This window comes from Artemia franciscana, chromosome 2 (genome assembly GCF_032884065.1).
Source record: "Artemia franciscana chromosome 2, ASM3288406v1, whole genome shotgun sequence".
Classification (NCBI taxonomy): Eukaryota; Metazoa; Arthropoda; class Branchiopoda; order Anostraca; family Artemiidae; genus Artemia; species Artemia franciscana.
Window position 1 is genome coordinate 21,218,601 of NC_088864.1, and position 19,850 is coordinate 21,238,450.

General features: G+C 33.8%; 1 protein-coding gene and 1 long non-coding RNA gene across 2 annotated transcripts in view; one reads left to right on the forward strand and one right to left on the reverse strand.

Moving 5' to 3' along the window:
* Positions 1 to 19,850, forward strand: part of LOC136034588 (apoptotic protease-activating factor 1-like) — a gene marked incomplete in the record, with an annotated part of 238,446 nt that overhangs the window by 160,108 nt on the left and 58,488 nt on the right. The window contains 1 exon segment of the mRNA XM_065715856.1: positions 2,386 to 2,569. Coding sequence (XP_065571928.1) covers positions 2,386 to 2,569 — 184 coding nt within the window.
* LOC136038593 (uncharacterized) lies at positions 9,355 to 10,293 on the reverse strand. Its single transcript, XR_010620254.1, has 2 exons — positions 10,173 to 10,293; positions 9,355 to 9,740 (listed from the first exon to the last, which is right to left on the reverse strand). It is a non-coding gene; the product is annotated as an uncharacterized LOC136038593 (long non-coding RNA).

The following is a 19,850-nucleotide window of genomic DNA, read 5'->3' on the forward strand; positions in this document are numbered from 1 at the left end:
GTAATGAGATCTGGTGAGGATATGTAGTGTATTAACAAAGCAGTCCTTGGCAGGTGTTTTTGTCAAATAATATTTACTTCCTTCCCAGTAACATTCAGAAAAGTGAAACTATGTTTGTTTTAACAGTTTCCGAGATCTCTCGTAAGCCATTACAGAAATAAATTTTATAGATATCGGTTCTTCTAGTTTTGTATCTTGTTTTGCTTTCAGAATTAACTTGGACGTTAGGTTTTTGGTCCGTTCCTTAGTTTCCCAGAATGTGTCTTTCAAACTAAAAGAGGTCTCCGAGAAAAGTAATTACTGCAGGTACTTTGTCTTCTGCAAATGTTGCAGCCAAAATCGTCATGTCAGCATTTGGCAAGCTGACAAAAAAAAAAGACGCTGAAAAGACGCGTTACTGGTATTGACGAAATTTAATTGTGTTTAGTACTTGCGTTTATGCCTTTATTTAAGCTGAACCTGGCCAACTCCGCGCTACGGCAAAACTGACGTCACGATTTATATTTGTCATTGACCTGTTGTTTTCCACTGAGTTAGTCTTACGACCGCAAAATGTACATTATTTCTTACGCTTTTTTAAAATTCCATCTACAAAGAACATTGGTAACTTGCAAGATTGGAAACTGGCGCTTGTGTCGACAAAAAGAACATCAACGTCATCTAGTGTTAGGCTTTTGTTTTCAATTGTCTTTGGTCGTTTATGTACTTAATCAAGCCATTAAAGGTTGACTCTTCAAGTAATATTAAGTATTCATTTGCTGATAATGCTATGGCATTCGTATTCATCACATACGGATAATGGTGGGTTTGATCGCGATGTATGGTTTACGAACAAGATTTGTTATTGTGAAATATGACTCGTTGTAATGGAGTATGTAAATATTTACTTTTGTGTCCAAAAAGATTTACCTCATAACTGTATATCGAATACAGTAATATAGCGCAATAACGATCAAAATATTTCAAATAGTTTTATCTTCAAACACATCAGGAAAATAAAAATCTGTGACTCAGCTTACCTTTTTTTTAGCTTACCTTTTTTTTAATAATTTTTTTTAAGGTTTTGATTCTGGTAAGTCAGGATGTTTCGAAATAGAAAATACATCAATATTGATATTACACAGTTTCAATACTACTCAAACCGGTATTTTGAGCCGGTATTATTGTTGTGAACATACAAGCCCATGTTGGCCAGTATTGTAATAAAAAGCTATTTTTATGGACATTAAAAATTAGTCAGGCGAACGTCGAACTCTATAAAAAGAACTTTATATATTGTATGCTTTGTCAACCTGCTTGTTGGATCAAATGAAGAATACGTTAGACAGAAGCAAGTGATAAGCATGGGTTTGAGTGAGGTGAGGACTTTTCTGAAGAATAATGATGGAAATCTAACGTAAGCGGATGTTTCGCCAATAGGACCAATAATTGCCTTCGATGGAATGGGAGGAATAGACTCAAACAAAAAACTAGTAAAAAATGAAGTTAAGGCTCAGTTAATTTCTGTTTTAATTTTTGGTTAAATTTAAAGCTTCAGTTGAATTGAATTTAAGTTTAAATAGTTTGTCTCTGCTTTTATCGAAGAAATTCTTCGATCGTGAATTACACTTTTTTGTGTGTTATTTTTAAGCAATAACTAAAATGCAGTTAGTTACAGCTACGACACGCTCTGTGGATGACGGATGATAGATTGCCCATGATCGTCCTTGTCGGGCACCTGTCTAGGGTCAAGCGAAAGTAGGTGGTCCCCGGGGAGTTGTAGGATGTTTTAAGGAACCATTTAAGGGAAAAGGGAGCCACTTGGAAAGGTGTAAAGAGGTAGGCTTTAAAAGGTTGGGATGGAGTAGTGTGTTTAGCTGTTGGCTTCAGGCGACTAAGTGCTGCAATGAGTAGTAGCGTCTTAGTACCAATAGTAGTAGTAGTACTAACATGCAGTAATGTCGTATTATAACGACTTTTTACTAACGCCAGAATTGGGTTTCAAACTGTACTTGGTAACAAAGCGTCTATAAGGAGTGACTGATGCTAATAGTAATCGAAATTCTAAAAAAAAGGAGTTTTAACAACAATACTACTCGCCCGTATATTTCTGTTGATTCTAATTATATAAAATTTAGAATTTGTTAAGTTTGAAGTTGCCTGTTATAAGTTACGAGCATGGAAACTGCTAAATTTTTGTAAAAGTGTTCCATAAGTCTTAAATATACTCAGTAACTTAAGTTACTGAGTAACTTAATTTAGTAAATTTACTAAATGTTTTTATTAAATATACGTTTAGAGAGAAAAAAAAAACAGTCCTTTTGATGAATCATAATTTTTAGCTTCGTGTGAACGTTTGTTATTCTTTTTGTGTCTTATTAAAGCTATTTTCACTTTTTTTTCTAGTTAATTGATACTAAGAGCAGTCGAGTAATTTATACATTTACTGGTCATCTCGATTCAGTTAACCATTTGGCCTTATCCCCCGATGGCTGTCGATTTGTGTCTGCTTCCAAGGATAGAACATGCATGGTTTGGGACTTGGAGAAAGTACTTAAGGAAGCAGATGGTATCAATAATGAAAATTCTGGTAATGGTGGTGGCAATTTCTAACACCTTTTTAGTTTGGTCCCTATAACTTTGGGATTTTATTTAGCTTTTTTCTAGTCGTTCTTCATTTCTGAGGAAGGGCCAAAGTATAGACAAGTATTTCAACAATCAGTTGGGTATTAAAAATAACGTTAAATTAACGTTAAATGGTAAATTAAAAATGGTTAATTGGCCAACGTTGCACAGACAACAATGAACAATCCTCCAAAACAAAGCATGTACTCACAAGCAGTTGGCCTACATGCAAATGATTTTCTTCCAACATTTGAAATACGCACAAGTAAACATGACAAAAAATTGCATTATTCGTATACTTTATTCACATGCCACAACCAGTTTCCGAGTGAGCAGACCTTTTACCAGTTTTTACCCTTGTTAGTGAGGACCATATATACTTTATAGGGACCTATATAGGCTATAGGGACCCAACTGGCCATATATATTTTGCACCCCACCTTAGTCCATACAACAATTTTGGTGGTAACAGTGGAGTTTATGTCCACCTTTGAAGGACACGTTTTTAACATCTTTGTCGTTTGGTCCCTGTAACCTTGGGATTTTATTTATCTTTTTTCTCGTTCATAATATTACCTACGGAGTCAATCTTCGATTCTGAGGAAGGAATAAAGTTTAAGTTCGAAAAGTCGAAATTCTACGAGTATCTAATTTGACTGCTTTTTCGTTTTCTCACTTGTTTTTCTTCTTAGTAAAAGGATTGACTATTATTTAGATTAATAATTTTCAATATCTAAGGTTATATTCCTATTTTAACTTAGAGCAACTCTCAGTTAAAATTAATTGTTTAATATATTTAATTATTTGAATTATTTAAGAACTATTAACACTATTTAAATTATTCAAAAGTACATAACAGTTTGAAATTATTAAACTTAAAGTTTATCTCAATTGTTATACAGCCCTAAAATTAACTCAAGGACAGAAACACATTCAGTCAAAGACAAAAGAACCATTTTGGTAACAGGGCACAATGAGTATATCGTCACTGTTACGCTGAAGATTGCATCTGACATTTTCATGGATTTGAGGGAATTGCCAAAAACTGTTTGTTAAGCTGGTTTCAAAGGAAATTTCACCAGGATAATATAGATCATGAGAGTTGAAGTCTGATTCGATCGAACTTCTAAAGAGATAGACCATATCACATCTAGGGCTGTGGACTCGGAGCTTTTGGATATTTTTGCTGATTGAAGTCGGTACATTGAAAATGATTGTAGTCAGAGTCGGTTATAATGTATAAAATCTAGTTAAATGAATCTCTGCGACTGGCCTGTTGAGTTGACATTTTAGTAAGTTTTTGCTGGATGGAGTTGGGGTTGGAGTCAGTATATTGAAAATGTGTGGAGTCGAAGTCGGTTATAACTTGTAAACGACCCCACAGCCATGAAGATGGAAAATATGTTGTCCTGCCGATTCTCCCTTTGAATTAAGCTCAGCAAATGGTTTTTCGAAATTTTTTCAGAAGTTTTGAAATGTCGGATGCAACCTTGGGGTTTAGCACTGATTAAATGTGTATGCATGTTGTTTTTTATTAGCCAATGTTCTGCATTCTAATCTTGTCCTAGCTTTTAATAACTGGTAGAAATATGGTAGATAGAAAAGATTCTACTAACATTAAAAAATATATAGTTTCGTCTAAATAAAAATTAGATCTGCAATTAAAATTAAGATTGGCTTAGTAATTCTAGCCTTTGAATATTCCTAAGTACTTTTTGTTATTAATTTGAATGTCTATTAGTATTTAATGCTTATATATATATATATATATATATATATATATATATATATATATATATATATATATATATATATATATATATATATATATATATATATATATATATATATATATATATATATATATATATATATATTGACTAGCTGATGGGGTGGCGCGCCACCCCAACACATTAGCTGGTTGGGCGCTTTGCGCCCCCCCCCCCAAGCCCCCCCCGCGCGCGTAAGTCGTTACGCGCTATATTAGTTACGCGCCATTGTAGTTGTGTCCCTGTGTCCCACCTGTGAATATAGATAGATTTATATATGTGTGTCAAACTACGTAAAAATTGCGAATATACAACATTCTTGGCTTTGCCATTGTCTGTGCATATACAAAGCCGTATGTACTAATAATGACGTCATATGCAAACGCTCTTTTTACAAACAAACAAACAAACATGCATACACACAACTCGTTTTTATTTAGATAGATAGATAGATAGATACAATACAAATTAACTGCGTAAAACTTGCGAATATACAACATTCTTCGCTGTCCAATTGTCGCTGCATATAAATACATTGTCAGGTTTACCGACCCTCGAACATGCAACGTACAATTGTCCATGGGAAAAACAATCAGTATTAAGATCTATACCACATTTTTCTAATGATTGACCTTGAGCTTTGTTAATGGTGATTGCAAATGCTAATCGAATTGGGAATTGCAATCTTTTAAATTGAAAAGGCAGATCCGTTGGAATCATGGGAATGCGAGGAATAAGAACAGCCTCACCCTCAAAAGGCCCTGTCAAGATTGTGGCCTCTATTAGGTTTTCCATTGTTTTTTTTTTTACGGCAAGTCGCTTGCCATTGCAAAGTTTTGGTGGGTTGATATTTCTTAAAAGTATTATTGGTACGCCTTAGCACGTGTGGTGGAAACCCTGAAAGATCCACGGAATTTAAAAATTCAGATGGATAATTAACCGCTTCATTTGGTTCCAAAACTGTGTCGACTGACTTGTAAAGGACTGCCTGGTCTCGAATCTTGGTCAAAACAATATTGTTGATTTCGTGGACGTCTATATTTTTGGGTGCGAGAATCGCTCTTTCACTTAGCCATTTATTATTTTTATAATTTTTTAGAATATTCGGAAATACTTTTTCAATCAATTCATTTTTGGACGTCACTAAATTACAGAAATCAGCAGGTAGTTGTCCTGAAATTGAGTCTACTGGGAGCTTTCCGTTTCCAATCGCCAGCAATTGATCTGAAAATGTTTGACCAGAGTCATCGTTTTGCAATCGGACACGCATATTTGTAGTTAATTTTAATGTTTTTACGTGTGCCCATAAATTAGAATTTTTCAGGCAAGCATTCATTTCGTCTGCAGGAGTTGATTTAGGTATTATAGGTAATGTTTGCCTGAAATCTCCCGCAAGCAATATTAATGTGCTGCCAAAGGGTTTCGACTTCCCTCGCAAATCTTTCAAGCATTGATCCAGATCCTCGAGCGATTTTTTGTGAGCCATTGTGTACTCATCCCAAATAATAAGTTTGCATTGCTGCAATACTTTACCCATCCCAGATGATTTGGAAATATTGCACGTGGGAGTTTCTGTAGAATGCAAATTCAGAGGCAATTTCAAAGCGGAATGAGCAGTTCTTCCACCATGCAGCAATATTGCGGCTATTCCGGACGACGCAATTGCCAAGGCTACATCATTTTTTGATCGAATTGATGCCAGAATCAGTTTTTTCACAAACGTTTTACCAGTACCTCCTGGCGCATCCAAAAAGAAAATTTCTCCAACGTTGTTATCGACACAATGCATTATCGTATCATAAATGTCTTTTTGTTCCGACGTTAACTTGGAAATGTTATTTTGTACATACGACAATAGATCACTCGTACTGTAACTTTGTTCACGATCCAATGTACCTGAATGCCAGGCGATAACTTTCAGGTTGCTCTGATTCCTCGGCACGCTTTCTTTTCTTACTTTCTCTATCAGCAGCAAGCCTGATTTCTTGCTGTTCTTGTGATTCCTCGGTACGCCTTCTTTTTTCACTTTCTCTTTTAGCAGCAAGTCTGGTTTCATGTTGCTCTGGTAGTTCCTCGGCACGCCTTCTTTTTTCACTTTCTCTTTTAGCAGCAAGTCTGCTTTCGTGTTGCTCTGGTAGTTCCTCGGCACGCTTTCTGTTCTTTCTTTCTCTATCAGCCTCAAGCCTGTTTCCTTGCTGTTCTTTTGATTCCTCGGCACGCTTTCTTTTCTGACTTTCTCTATCTGCAGCAAGTTTTTTTGCACAGACTCTTTGAGCATCTTCCTCGGCTGTTGCCATTGTAAGTTCATCAGTCATTTTAAACTTAAACATTAATAGATTTCTACGTGAACGCATGTCTTATATATCTTTAATGACGTCACCGTCATAACAAAAATGACGACAACTAACTTCATGACGTCAGTCAACACACAAACATGACGTCACCTGACAGACACATCCACAGACAACTTATTTATATATATATACTAGCTGTTGGGGTGGCGCTTTGCGCCACCCCAACACCTAGTTGGTGGGGGCGCTTCGCGCCCCCCCCAAGCCCCCCCGCGCGCGTAAGTCGTTACGCGCCATATTAGTTACGCGCCATTGTAGTTGTGTCCCTATGTCCCACCTGTGAATATAGATATATATCTATATATATATAAAAAATAAGTTGTCTGTGGATGGATGGATGGATGGATGTGTGGATGGATGTGTCAGGTGACGTCACCTGAAAAAACTGGATTAGGTGACGTCAAAACTGAAAAAACTAAAAAAAGGCAAAAACTACAAAAAAAACTAAAAACTAATAAAAAAAATAAAAAAGCTAAAAAACTAAAAAAACTATAAAGGTAAAAACCAATAAAAAACTAAAAAAAAAACTGAAAAAACTAAAAAAAGGCAAAAACTACAAAAAAAAACTAAAAACTAATAAAAAAAGTAAAAAAGCTAAAAAACTAAAAAAACTAAAAAAACTAAAAAAGGTAAAAAACTAAAAAAAATAAAAAATAAAAAAAAACTAAAAAAAAGGAAAAAACTGAAAAATAAGCTAAAATAAAGGTAAAAACCAATAAAAAACTAAAAAAAAAAAGGAAAAAACTAATAAATGACGACACTCAAAGAGAAAGCGACCAGGACAAAAAACTAAAAAAAAAGGCAAAAACTACAAAAAAACTAAAAACTAATAAAAAAAATAAAAAAGCTAAAAAACTAAAAAAACTAAAAAAAGGTAAAAAACTAAAAAAACTAAAAACTAAAAAAAAACTAAAAAAGGTAAAAACTAAAAGAACTAAAAAAGAAAAAAATAAATGACGACACTCAAAGAGAAAGCGACCAGGACAAAAGGAATGTTCGATTAGCAATCAACAAAGCACCGGGACACAGGGAGTATAAATGACGACCAGGACACAAGTAAAAAAAAAATTAACAAAACTAAAAAGAAGGTAAAAACTACAAAAAAACTAAAAAGAAAAAAAAACTAAAAACTAATAAAAAAACTAAAAAATCTAAAAATCTAAATAAACTAAAAAAGAAAAAAAAAGGAAAAAAATAAAGGAGAAAAACAAAACTAAAAAACGAATGTATATACAGACCGGTACACCGGGATACAAATGACGACCGGGACACAGGGAATATAAATAACGACCGGGACACAGGGACACAACTACAACGGGGACACCGGGGGAAACAGGGGGATATAAATGACGACCGGGACAAAAAAACTAAAAAGAAATAAAAACTAAAAACTAATAAAAAAAACTAAAAAATCTAAAAATCTAAATAAGCTAAAAAAGAAAAAAAAAGGAAAAAAATAAAGGAGAAAAACAAAACTAAAAAACGAATGTATATACAGACCGGGACACCGGGATACAAATGATGACCGGGACCCGGGACACAGGGAATATAAATGACGACCGGGACACAGGGACACAACTACAACGGGGACACCGGGGGAAACAGGGGGATAACCTGACAATCTATTTATATGCAAAGACAATGGGACAGCAAAGAATGTTGTATATTCGCAAGTTTTACGTAGTTAAAACCATATATATATATATATATCTATATTCACAGGTGGGACATAGGGACACAACTACAATGGCGCGTAACTATTATGGCGCGTAACGACTTACGCGCGCGGGGGGGCTTGGGGGGGGCGCGAAGCGCCCCCACCAACTAGGTGTTGGGGTGGCGCGAAGCGCCACCCCAACAGCTAGTATATATATATATATATATATATATATATATATATATATATATATATATATATATATATATATATATGTTTTTAACTACGTAAAACTTGCGAATATACAACATTCTTTGCTGTCCCATTGTCTGTGCATATAAATAGATTGTCAGGTTTACCGACTCTTGAACATGCAACATATAATGGTCCATGGGAAAACAATCCGTATTCAGATCTATACCTCATGATTCTAATGATTGCCCTTGAGCTTTGTTGATGGTGATTGCTAATCGACCATTCCCTGAGTCGCCATCGTCATTTATATATCCCCCTGTGCACCCCGGCGTCCCCTTTGTAGTTATGTCCCTGTGTCCCGGTCGTCATTTATATTCCCTGTGTCCCGGTCGTCATTTGTGTCCCGGTGTTCCAGTCTGTGATTTCTCTTTAAGTGTCCCGGGCGTCATTTATATTCCTTGTGTCCCGGTGTCCCGGTCGTCATTTATATCCCCCTGTGCCCCCCGGCGTCCCCATTGTAGTTGTGTCCCTGTGTCCCGGTCGTCATTTATATTCCCTGTGTCCCGGTCGTCATTTGTATCCCGGTGTCCCGGTCTGTATATACATTCGTTTTTTAGTTTTGTTTTTCTCCTTTATTTTTTTCCTTTTTTCTTTTTTTTCTTTTTTAGTTTATTTAGATTTTTAGATTTTTTAGTTTTTTTATTAGTTTTTAGTTTTTTTGTAGTTTTTACCATTTTTTTAGTTTTTTTAGTTTTTTTTTTTTACTTATGTCCTGGTCGTCATTTATACTCCCTGTGTCCCGGTCGTCATTTGTGTCTCGGTGCTTTGTTGATTGCTAATTTATATTATATTTATATTTATATTTTTTATATTTATTAATATTTTTTTAGTTTTCTTTTTCTCTTATTTTTCAGTTTTTTCCTTTTTTTTAGTTTTTTCTTTTTTAGTTTTTAGTTTTTTTTTTGTTTTTTACCTTTTTTTAGTTTTTTTAGTTTTTTAGCTTTTTTAGTTTTTTTATTAGTTTTTAGTTTTATTTTAGTTTTTGCCTTTTTTTAGTTTTTTCAGTTTTTTTTAGTTTTTAGTTTTTTACCTTTTTTTAGTTTTTTTTAGTTTTTTAGCTTTTTTAGTTTTTTTTTCTTTTTAGTTTTTTTTTGTAGTTTTTACCTTTTTTAGTTTTTTTTTCTTCTTTTGTATTAGTGTGAAATAATTCAGACGTCATATGCGTACAAACACAACGTCACTCGACAGACAGACAGACAGACATAACCCACAAACAACTTATTTTTATATATATTTATTCTTATTTTTTTAGTTTTCTTTTTCTCTTTTATTTTTCAGTTTTTTCCTTTTTTTAGTTTTTTTCTTTTTTAGTTTTTAGTTTTTTTTAGTTTTTTACCTTTTTTAGTTTTTTTTAGTTTTTTTAGTTTTTTGGCTTTTTTAGTTTTTTTATTAGTTTTTATTTTTTTTGTAGTTTTTGCCTTTTTTTATTTTTTTCAGTTTTTTTTTAGTTATTAGATTTTTACCTTTTTTTAGTTTTTTTTAGTTTTTTAGCTTTTTTAGTTTTTTTTTTCTTTTTAGTTTTTTTGTAGTTTTTACCTTTTTTAGTTTTTTTCTTCTTTTGTATTAGTGTGAAATAATTCAGACGTCATATGCGGACAAACATGACGTCACCTGATCCACAGATCCACACACAGACAACTTATTTTTATATATATAGATAGATTACTTATCTATAAGTTTTTTTTTCTGGAAAACTACTGTAATTTTCTGGAAAACAATCTAGATTGGTCGCAACTTTCAGAATATTCGTTTATGGCCTTAATTTTGGAAAAAAATTCTATAACTGACGCCACAAATACCAAGACGTTTTCTTGTCAAGCACATGTTAAAATGCTCTCTTGTTAGCTGCTATTCCCTTCAGCAGTGGTGTCGTATCTAAAAAATATAACATGGGTGGGAGTGGCTCTGTTTTCTTAAACAAAGCACAGAAAAGAATGAACAACGAACAATAATTATTGTTAATTATTTTTAAACGAACAATGATTGCTTACACATATATATTTATTTACTTATCTATAAGTACCATTTTTGGGTGTGAAAAAAAAAAAGATCTAGATAGGTTGCAACTTTCAGAATACTCGTTTTGTGGCCTTAATTTTGGAAAATTGCATTCTATGACTGACGCCACAAATACCCAGACGTATTCAAGTCAAGAACATGTTAAAATTCTCTCTGTTCAGTTGCTATTCTCTTCAGCAGTTTTGTCATATCTCAAAAATATAATGGGGGTGGGGGGCTCTGTCTTCTTAAAGGAAGCACATAAAAGAACGAACAACGTTGAGCAACCATGCCTAAAACATACATAGCAGCGTCTTCACTGCTTAGAGAAGTAGTTGATCAATCTAGAAAGCTCTCTTGTCCTATTGACAAGAATAGTTTAGTAATTAACTGATTTTATATCTGGAAAGATGACTATCCCATTTACAAGAAAAGCTAAGTAATTAATTGATTTTATATTTTGAAAGATGACTGGCCGCGCACACATCCAACGATGTTTTTCAAAGTATCTTTCCCAAGGGATTTTTTTAAAGTAACAAGGTGTGTTTTGCAAGGTAGCTTATAGTAATTGTCTTGGAGTTACCGACGTATCAAATATATAGGTAGATTTGTTTGCATATCTAGCAATGAATAAGTGAAATAAATGATCTAAATTGAAATTAATTTAATCTTATTGAGAGAGAAACCCATTCTGGGTCGAGGATGAGTTTTTAAAGGCGCGTCTCATATGCTCTCCCCTCACTCAAAGCAAAATAACGAAACTCATTACTGACAAGGGGACCAATGGTAAATTTGATCCCCCACCTTTGTTATAAATTGTACAGCTATCGAATTTTTTCTTCTCCCCAGTATGTCTTCCAGCTGAACATTCATTGCAGTGAAATCTCCAGCCGGTACCAAATTCTAGATGGACATTCTTCTATCAAATATCTCCTTGTTTCTACGGTCATCTTGCGCCTTTGGTGTAAAGGTGAATCAACCCTGCGTATTCGAAGAGGGGTGATATCACACAAAATTCCCAATTCCTGTTATGGCCTCTGTCACCATTCCTGTCTTCAACCTTCATAGCTGTAATATATGGTTGGTCAGTGTATGGTTAAACTTCGGCAGTGCTTCTTCTGTTTCTTTGCATTGTACCTTCTTAGGAAAATTTTATTCCATTCTTCTTATACTACACATTATCAATGCCGCTTTCTAGAAGTTTCGAAAAATGGAGATGAAAGGTTCTGGTCCATATTCTGTCGGTTAAGTTCCAAATTATCTGCTTTATCTGTTGTCTCATTACTGCTGATTCCAGAGTGACATTGGACCTAGATTATATTAATTTGGTTATACTTGGCTTCTAGGCTATTCAACGCTTCTTAGCATTCTAATTTACCTTTTTTCTGATGTTTTGTATTCTGAAGAGTCTTAAAGATAAATAACCAGAAAGTCTTAAAGATAAATTATCTTAAAGATATAATAATCAGTAAAATACATATATTTGCACCCATGCTACCTTTTTTCAGCAGTGTTCTCTCTGCCTCAGCCCATGGTAACCCAAAATTTTAAAATACATTTTGAAATCAGCTTAAGTGGGGAAGAATCCTTATTTCAAGCTGATTTGGAAATGGTAACTATGATTTCGAATAACCTTGAGGTAAAAGTTTATTGTGAAAATAAATTTACGGGAATTTCGAAAAATAGCCCGACACTCGATAAAAATGGTCTCACAACGAAATGAAAATTGCACCATTTGAATGCCCTTATTCGAAAACTCTATTTAGGAGAATTACAATTCCCTGTCTTGAGCAACAAGAAACATTTATTTCTCATGGGTATGGAAACCTTATGTTTTAAAATTAAAAATGAAAACCCCAGAAAAATGGGAAGCCCAATCAATCTATTAAACTTTTGAATAGTTGAAACTGTCAAATGAAAGATATTTCAAGATTGAAACATGTGTTTCTTGTTCAAAGATAGAAAGTCCTTCTTGCGCAATGACTAACAAAAAAATATACTGTTGATCTAGACAAACTTTTTTTTTCTGATCTTTTTTTTATCTAGACAAACTTTTTTTATATATATACATATATATATATATATATATATATATATATATATATATATATATATATATATATATATATATATATATATATATATATATATATATATATATATATATGTATATATATCTATATACTAGCTGTTGAGGTGGCGCTTCGCGCCACCCCAACACCTAGTTGGTGGGGGCGCTTCGCGCCCCCCCCAAGCCCCCCCGCGCGCGTAAGTCGTTACGCGCCATAATAGTTACGCGCCATTGTAGTTGTGTCCCTATGTCCCACCTGTGAATATAGATATATATATATATATATGGTTTTAACTACGTAAAACTTGCGAATATACAACATTCTTTGCTGTCCCATTGTCTTTGCATATAAATAGATTGTCAGGTTTACCGACTCTTGAACATGCAACATATAATGGTCCATGGGAAAACAATCTGTATTCAGATCTATACCTCATGATTCTAATGATTGCCCTTGAGCTTTGTTGATGGTGATTGCTAATCGACCATTCCCTGTCCCGGTGTCCCGGTCGTCATTTACATCCCCCTGTTTCCCCCGGTGTCCCCGTTGTAGTTGTGTCCCTGTGTCCCGGTCGTCATTTATATTCCCTGTGTCCCGGGTCCCGGTCATCATTTGTATCCCGGTGTCCCGGTCTGTATATACATTCGTTTTTTAGTTTTGTTTTTCTCCTTTATTTTTTTCCTTTTTTTTTCTTTTTTAGCTTATTTAGATTTTTAGATTTTTTAGTTTTTTTTATTAGTTTTTAGTTTTTATTTCTTTTTAGTTTTTTTGTCCCGGTCGTCATTTATATCCCCCTGTTTCCCCCGGTGTCCCCGTTGTAGTTGTGTCCCTGTGTCCCGGTCGTTATTTATATTCCCTGTGTCCCGGTCGTCATTTGTATCCCGGTGTACCGGTCTGTATATACATTCGTTTTTTAGTTTTGTTTTTCTCCTTTATTTTTTTCCTTTTTTTTTCTTTTTTAGTTTATTTAGATTTTTAGATTTTTTAGTTTTTTTATTAGTTTTTAGTTTTTTTTTCTTTTTAGTTTTTTTGTAGTTTTTACCTTCTTTTTAGTTTTGTTAATTTTTTTTTTTACTTGTGTCCTGGTCGTCATTTATACTCCCTGTGTCCCGGTGCTTTGTTGATTGCTAATCGAACATTCCTTTTGTCCTGGTCGCTTTCTCTTTGAGTGTCGTCATTTATTAGTTTTTTCCTTTTTTTTTTAGTTTTTTATTGGTTTTTACCTTTATTTTAGCTTATTTTTCAGTTTTTTCCTTTTTTTTAGTTTTTTTTTATTTTTTATTTTTTTTAGTTTTTTACCTTTTTTTAGTTTTTATAGTTTTTTTAGTTTTTTAGCTTTTTTACTTTTTTTATTAGTTTTTAGTTTTTTTTTGTAGTTTTTGCCTTTTTTTAGTTTTTTCAGTTTTTTTTTTAGTTTTTTATTGGTTTTTACCTTTATAGTTTTTTTAGTTTTTTAGCTTTTTTATTTTTTTTATTAGTTTTTAGTTTTTTTTGTAGTTTTTGCCTTTTTTTAGTTTTTTCAGTTTTGACGTCACCTAATCCAGTTTTTTCAGGTGACGTCACCTGACACATCCATCCATCCATCCATCCATACATCCACAGACAGACAACTTATTTTTATATAGATAGATTAATTTTTAGTTTTTTTTGTAGTTTTTGCCTTTTTTTAGTTTTTTCAGTTTTGACGTCACCTAATCCAGTTTTTTCAGGTGACGTCACCTGACACATCCATCCATCCATCCATCCATCCATCCACAGACAGACAACTTATTTTTATATAGATAGATATATATATAAATAAGTTGTCTGTCAGGTGACGTCATGTTTCTGTGTCGACTGACGTCATGAAGTTAGTTGTCGTCATTTTTGCTATGACGGTGACGTCATTAAAGATATTTAAGACATATATGCTCACGTAGAAATCTATTAATGTTTAAGTTTAAAATGACTGATGAACTTACAATGGCAAAAGCCGATGAAGATGCTCAAAGAGTCTATGCCAAAAAACTTGCTGCTGATAGAGAAAGTCAGAAAAGAAAGCGTGCCGAGGAATCAAAAGAACAGCAAGGAAACAGGCTTGAGGCTGATAGAGAAAGAAAGAACAGAAAGCGTGCCGAGGAACTACCAGAGCAACGCGAAAGCAGACTTGCTGCTAAAAGAGAAAGTGAAAAAAGAAGGCGTGCCGAGGAATCACAAAAACAGCAAGAAATCAGGCTTGCTGCTGATAGAGAAAGTAAGAAAAGAAAGCGTGCCGAGGAATCAGAGCAACCTGAAAGTTATCGCCTGGCATTCAGGTACAGCCCAGTCGATGATTATAGCTTGAGTAGATGTGTTCAAATCGGGACAATGTCTAAAATTTGTCCCTATTGCAAGGCCTTGAAATTCAATGGTGAAACAATGGGAATGTGTTGCGCCTCAGGAAAAGTTAAACTTCCTCTATTGGCTGCACCACCAGAGCCATTGAAGACTTTCCTTACTGGAACTACGTCAGAATCTAAGCGTTTTTTGTCACAAATCAGAAAATACAACTCATGTTTCCAAATGACGTCGTTTGGAGCCCAAATCGAAAATCCAGAGCAATTTATGTCTACTTTCAAAGTAAAAGGGCAAATTTATCATAGAGCAGGGTCCCTTCTAACATTCTCAGGCGAGAATCATAAATTTTTACAATTGTACTTCATCAGTGATAGAAATTCTGAATTGAATGCACGTTGCGAAATTTCTTCCAACGTTTAAAGGACAATCGTTTCCCAATTGCAACATCTTTTCCACGAAAATAATAATTTAGTGCGTCTGTTCAAAACAGCCATCGATTTGATGCCTACTGATATACATAAAATTGTTATTTCCGCTGACAAAACGCCTCCTGGCCAACATGTGCGTAGATACAATGCTCCAACTATCGACGAAGTGGCAATCGTTATGGTCGGTGATCAGTTTTTACCTCGAGATATTATTCTTCATAAGCGAAACGCTCAGTTGTTAAGAATTGCTGAAACTCATCGATGCTACGATGCCCTACAATATCCTATCATTTTTTGGGATTGAGCCGACGGCTATCACTTTAATATTAAATTGATGAATCCAGCCACTAACATAGAAATGAATAAGAAATGCAGTGCAATGCATTATTATTCCTATAGACTAATGATTCGGCAGGATGAAGAAAATTATATTTTAAAATGCCGTGAATTGTTTCACCAATTTGTCGTTGATATGTATGCTAAAATTGAATCAGAACGTTTGCTATATATCCGCCTGAATCAGACCAAGCTCCGCTCTGAACAATACATTCATTTGCGAGATGCAGTTATAAATGACGGTAATACCACAAAACGTTGGAAGATTAACAATTTTACCTTCGTCATATGCTGGCAGTCCCCGTCATATGCATGAATATGCTCAAGATGCTATTGCGTATGTTCGTCTCTATGGTCGTCCAGATTTATTTATTACATTTACATGTAATCAATCTTGGGACGAGATACTGCAGCTTTTACTTCAAGGACAATCGGCGGTTCATAGGCATGACATTACGGCCCGTGTCTTCCGGCAAAAGTTGAAATCACTGATAAACTACATAGTAAAACTTGAAGTGTTTGGGTCAGTGCGATGCTGGATGTACTCAGTGTAATGGCAAAAACGAGGTTTGCCACACGCACATATATCTGGCTACATAAAAAAATTACTTCGAACGAAATTGATGATGTGATTTCCGCTGAAATACCTGATAAAAATGTCGATAAGGGGTTACATGATATTATTGTAAAAAATATGATACATGGACCTTGCGGTGCACTGAACGAAAATTCACCATGCATGGCCAAAGGAAGGTGCACAAAGCAATATCCTCGACTTTTAGTATCCAACACAATTACTGGCAATGATGGTTACCCACAATATAGAAGAAGATCTACTGAAGATGGCGGTAAAACAGCAATAATAAAGAAGCGTAACGGTACCACCATCGAAGTAGATAACCAGTGGGTTTTTCCATATTCCCCATTATTATCAAAAACATTTAATGCACACATAAACGTTGAATACTGTAACTCCGTAAAGGCAATCAAATACATATGTAAATACGTCAACAAAGGCAGTGACATGGCAGTTTTTGGCTTGCAGCCCGAAATCAAAGATTTCGACGAAATCGTACAATATCAGGCTGGAAGATACATAAGCAGTAATGAAGCTGTTTGAATTTCCGAATATTATAAAAAATTATAAAAATAATAAATGGCTAAGTGAAAGAGCGATTCTCGCACCCAAAAATATAGACGTCCACGAAATCAACAATATTGTTTTGACCAAGATTCGAGACCAGGCAGTCCTTTACAAGTCATTCGACACAGTTTTGGAACCAAATGAAGCGGTTAATTATCCATCTGAATTTTTAAATTCCATAGATCTTTCAGGGTTTCCACCACACGTGCTACAACTAAAAATAGGCGTACCAATAATACTTTTAAGAAATATCAACCCACCAAAGCTTTGCAATGGCACGCAATTTGCCGTAAACAAAAAAACAATGGAAAACACAATCTTGACAGGGCCTTTTGAGGGTGAGGCTGTTCTTATTCCTCGCATTCCCATGATTCCAACGGATCTGCCTTTTCAATTTAAAAGATTGCAATTCCCAATTCGATTAGCATTTGCAATCACCATTAACAAAGCTCAAGGTCAATCATTAGAAAAATGTGGTATAGATCTTAATACTGATTGTTTTTCCCATGGACAATTGTACGTTGCATGTTCGAGGGTCGGTAAACCTGACAATCTATTTATATGCAGCGACAATTGGGCAGCGAAGAATGTTGTATATTCGCAAGTTTTACCCAGTTAATTTGTATTGTATCTATCTATCTATCTATATAATAACGAGTTGTGTGTATGCATGTTTGCTTGTAAAAAGAGCGTTTGCATATGACGTCATTATTAGTACATACGGCTTTGTATATGCACAGACAATGGGAAAGCCAAGATTGTCGTATATTCGCAATTTTTACGTAGTTTAATTCCTGTAGACGAAATGAATGCTTGCCTGAAAAATTCTAATTTATGGGCACACGTAAAAATATTAAAATTAACTACAAATATGCGTGTCCGATTGCAAAACGATGACTCTGGTCAAACATTTTCAGATCAATTGCTGGCAATTGGAAACGGAAAGCTCCCAGTAGTGGGAAACCCAAGAATGTTGTATATTCGCAATTTTTACGTAGTTTGAAACACATATATAAATCTATCTATATTCAAAGGTGGGACACAGGGACACAACTACAATGGCGCGTAACTAATATGGCGCGTAACGACTTACGCGCGCGGGGGGGCTTGGGGGGACGCGAAGCGCCACCCCAACAGCTAGTATATATATATATATATAAAAATAAGTTGTCTGTCTGTGGATGTGTGGATGGATGTGTGGATGGATGTGTCAGGTGACGTCACCTGAAAAAACTGGATTAGGTGACGTCAAAACTGAAAAAACTAAAAAAAGGCAAAAACTACAAAAAAAAACTAAAAACTAATAAAAAAAATAAAAAAGCTAAAAAACTAAAAAAACTATAAAGGTAAAAACCAATAAAAAACTAAAAAAAAAACTGAAAAAACTAAAAAAAGGCAAAAACTACAAAAAAAAACTAAAAACTAATAAAAAAAGTAAAAAAGCTAAAAAACTAAAAAAACTAAAAAAACTAAAAAAAGGTAAAAAACTAAAAAAAATAAAAAATAAAAAAAAACTAAAAAAAAGGAAAAAACTGAAAAATAAGCTAAAATAAAGGTAAAAACCAATAAAAAACTAAAAAAAAAAAGGAAAAAACTAATAAATGACGACACTCAAAGAGAAAGCGACCAGGACAAAAAACTAAAAAAAAAGGCAAAAACTACAAAAAAACTAAAAACTAATAAAAAAAATAAAAAAGCTAAAAAACTAAAAAAACTAAAAAAAGGTAAAAAACTAAAAAAACTAAAAACTAAAAAAAAACTAAAAAAGGTAAAAACTAAAAGAACTAAAAAAGAAAAAAATAAATGACGACACTCAAAGAGAAAGCGACCAGGACAAAAGGAATGTTCGATTAGCAATCAACAAAGCACCGGGACACAGGGAGTATAAATGACGACCAGGACACAAGTAAAAAAAAAAAATTAACAAAACTAAAAAGAAGGTAAAAACTACAAAAAAACTAAAAAGAAAAAAAAACTAAAAACTAATAAATATATATATTGAAAATTTGAAAAATTGTTTTTCTAATTTTTATAAATGCACCCTTTGCGGTTTTTTCTTTAAGTGTGTTCATGTCAATAAGAATAAGTAATATATTGATATTCATGTTTTCTTTTCATTTTTTCTTTTTGTTATGCATAACCAGGAGGAAGAAAATCAGCCTATTTACTTATACCAAGTAAGATTATTTGTCGCTATATTTATTGTTTTATTTATATTATTTTGAATACTATTTTATTCATGATATTATATAATATCATATTATGTTGTTGTTGTTTTTTATATTATTTTAGATGTTTTAGTGTTTTAGCTGGATGTTTTGCTAATTTTGCCCTTTGCTTATATGTTATCTTATAGCTAGTTGTTTTAAGTGTATTTTACTCTGAAATGCTTCTATCCATGTGCTATTAATAATACCCTCTAACAGTAGTTTGTTTTTATGTCAGTTTTATTTTTCCTTTTCTTCTTTAACGACTATTTTATTTCAAAGCTACGAGAATTTTAAATATATTTATTTTGGAAATAAACAAACCAATGACACTGGACATTTTGTGAAGAGTTCAGGACCATTAAAACGGTCAATGAAAAAATAAAACACGTAAAACTAATAAAAGAAAAGAAAGAAAAGAACAAAGACAGATGGAACACTATTGATAATACAGGTTGAACAACGATCACTCAGCCTAGCACTACTGCTACTATAACTAACAGCTAATTCCACTGCCAAGTCTCCCGAGGCCAAGAAGCTGCGCTCGCTTCTTTTCTTCCCCAATTTGTTTGAAGCTTCGCTCTTTACTCCTTTCCATGAAGTTCTAATGTCCTTTGATTACTTTCTTTTAATCTATTCCGAATCCATTCGGAGACGGCTTGCTTTTCGTTTTGATCAGATAAATGGCTGAAAGGCACAATTTTCGGTAATTT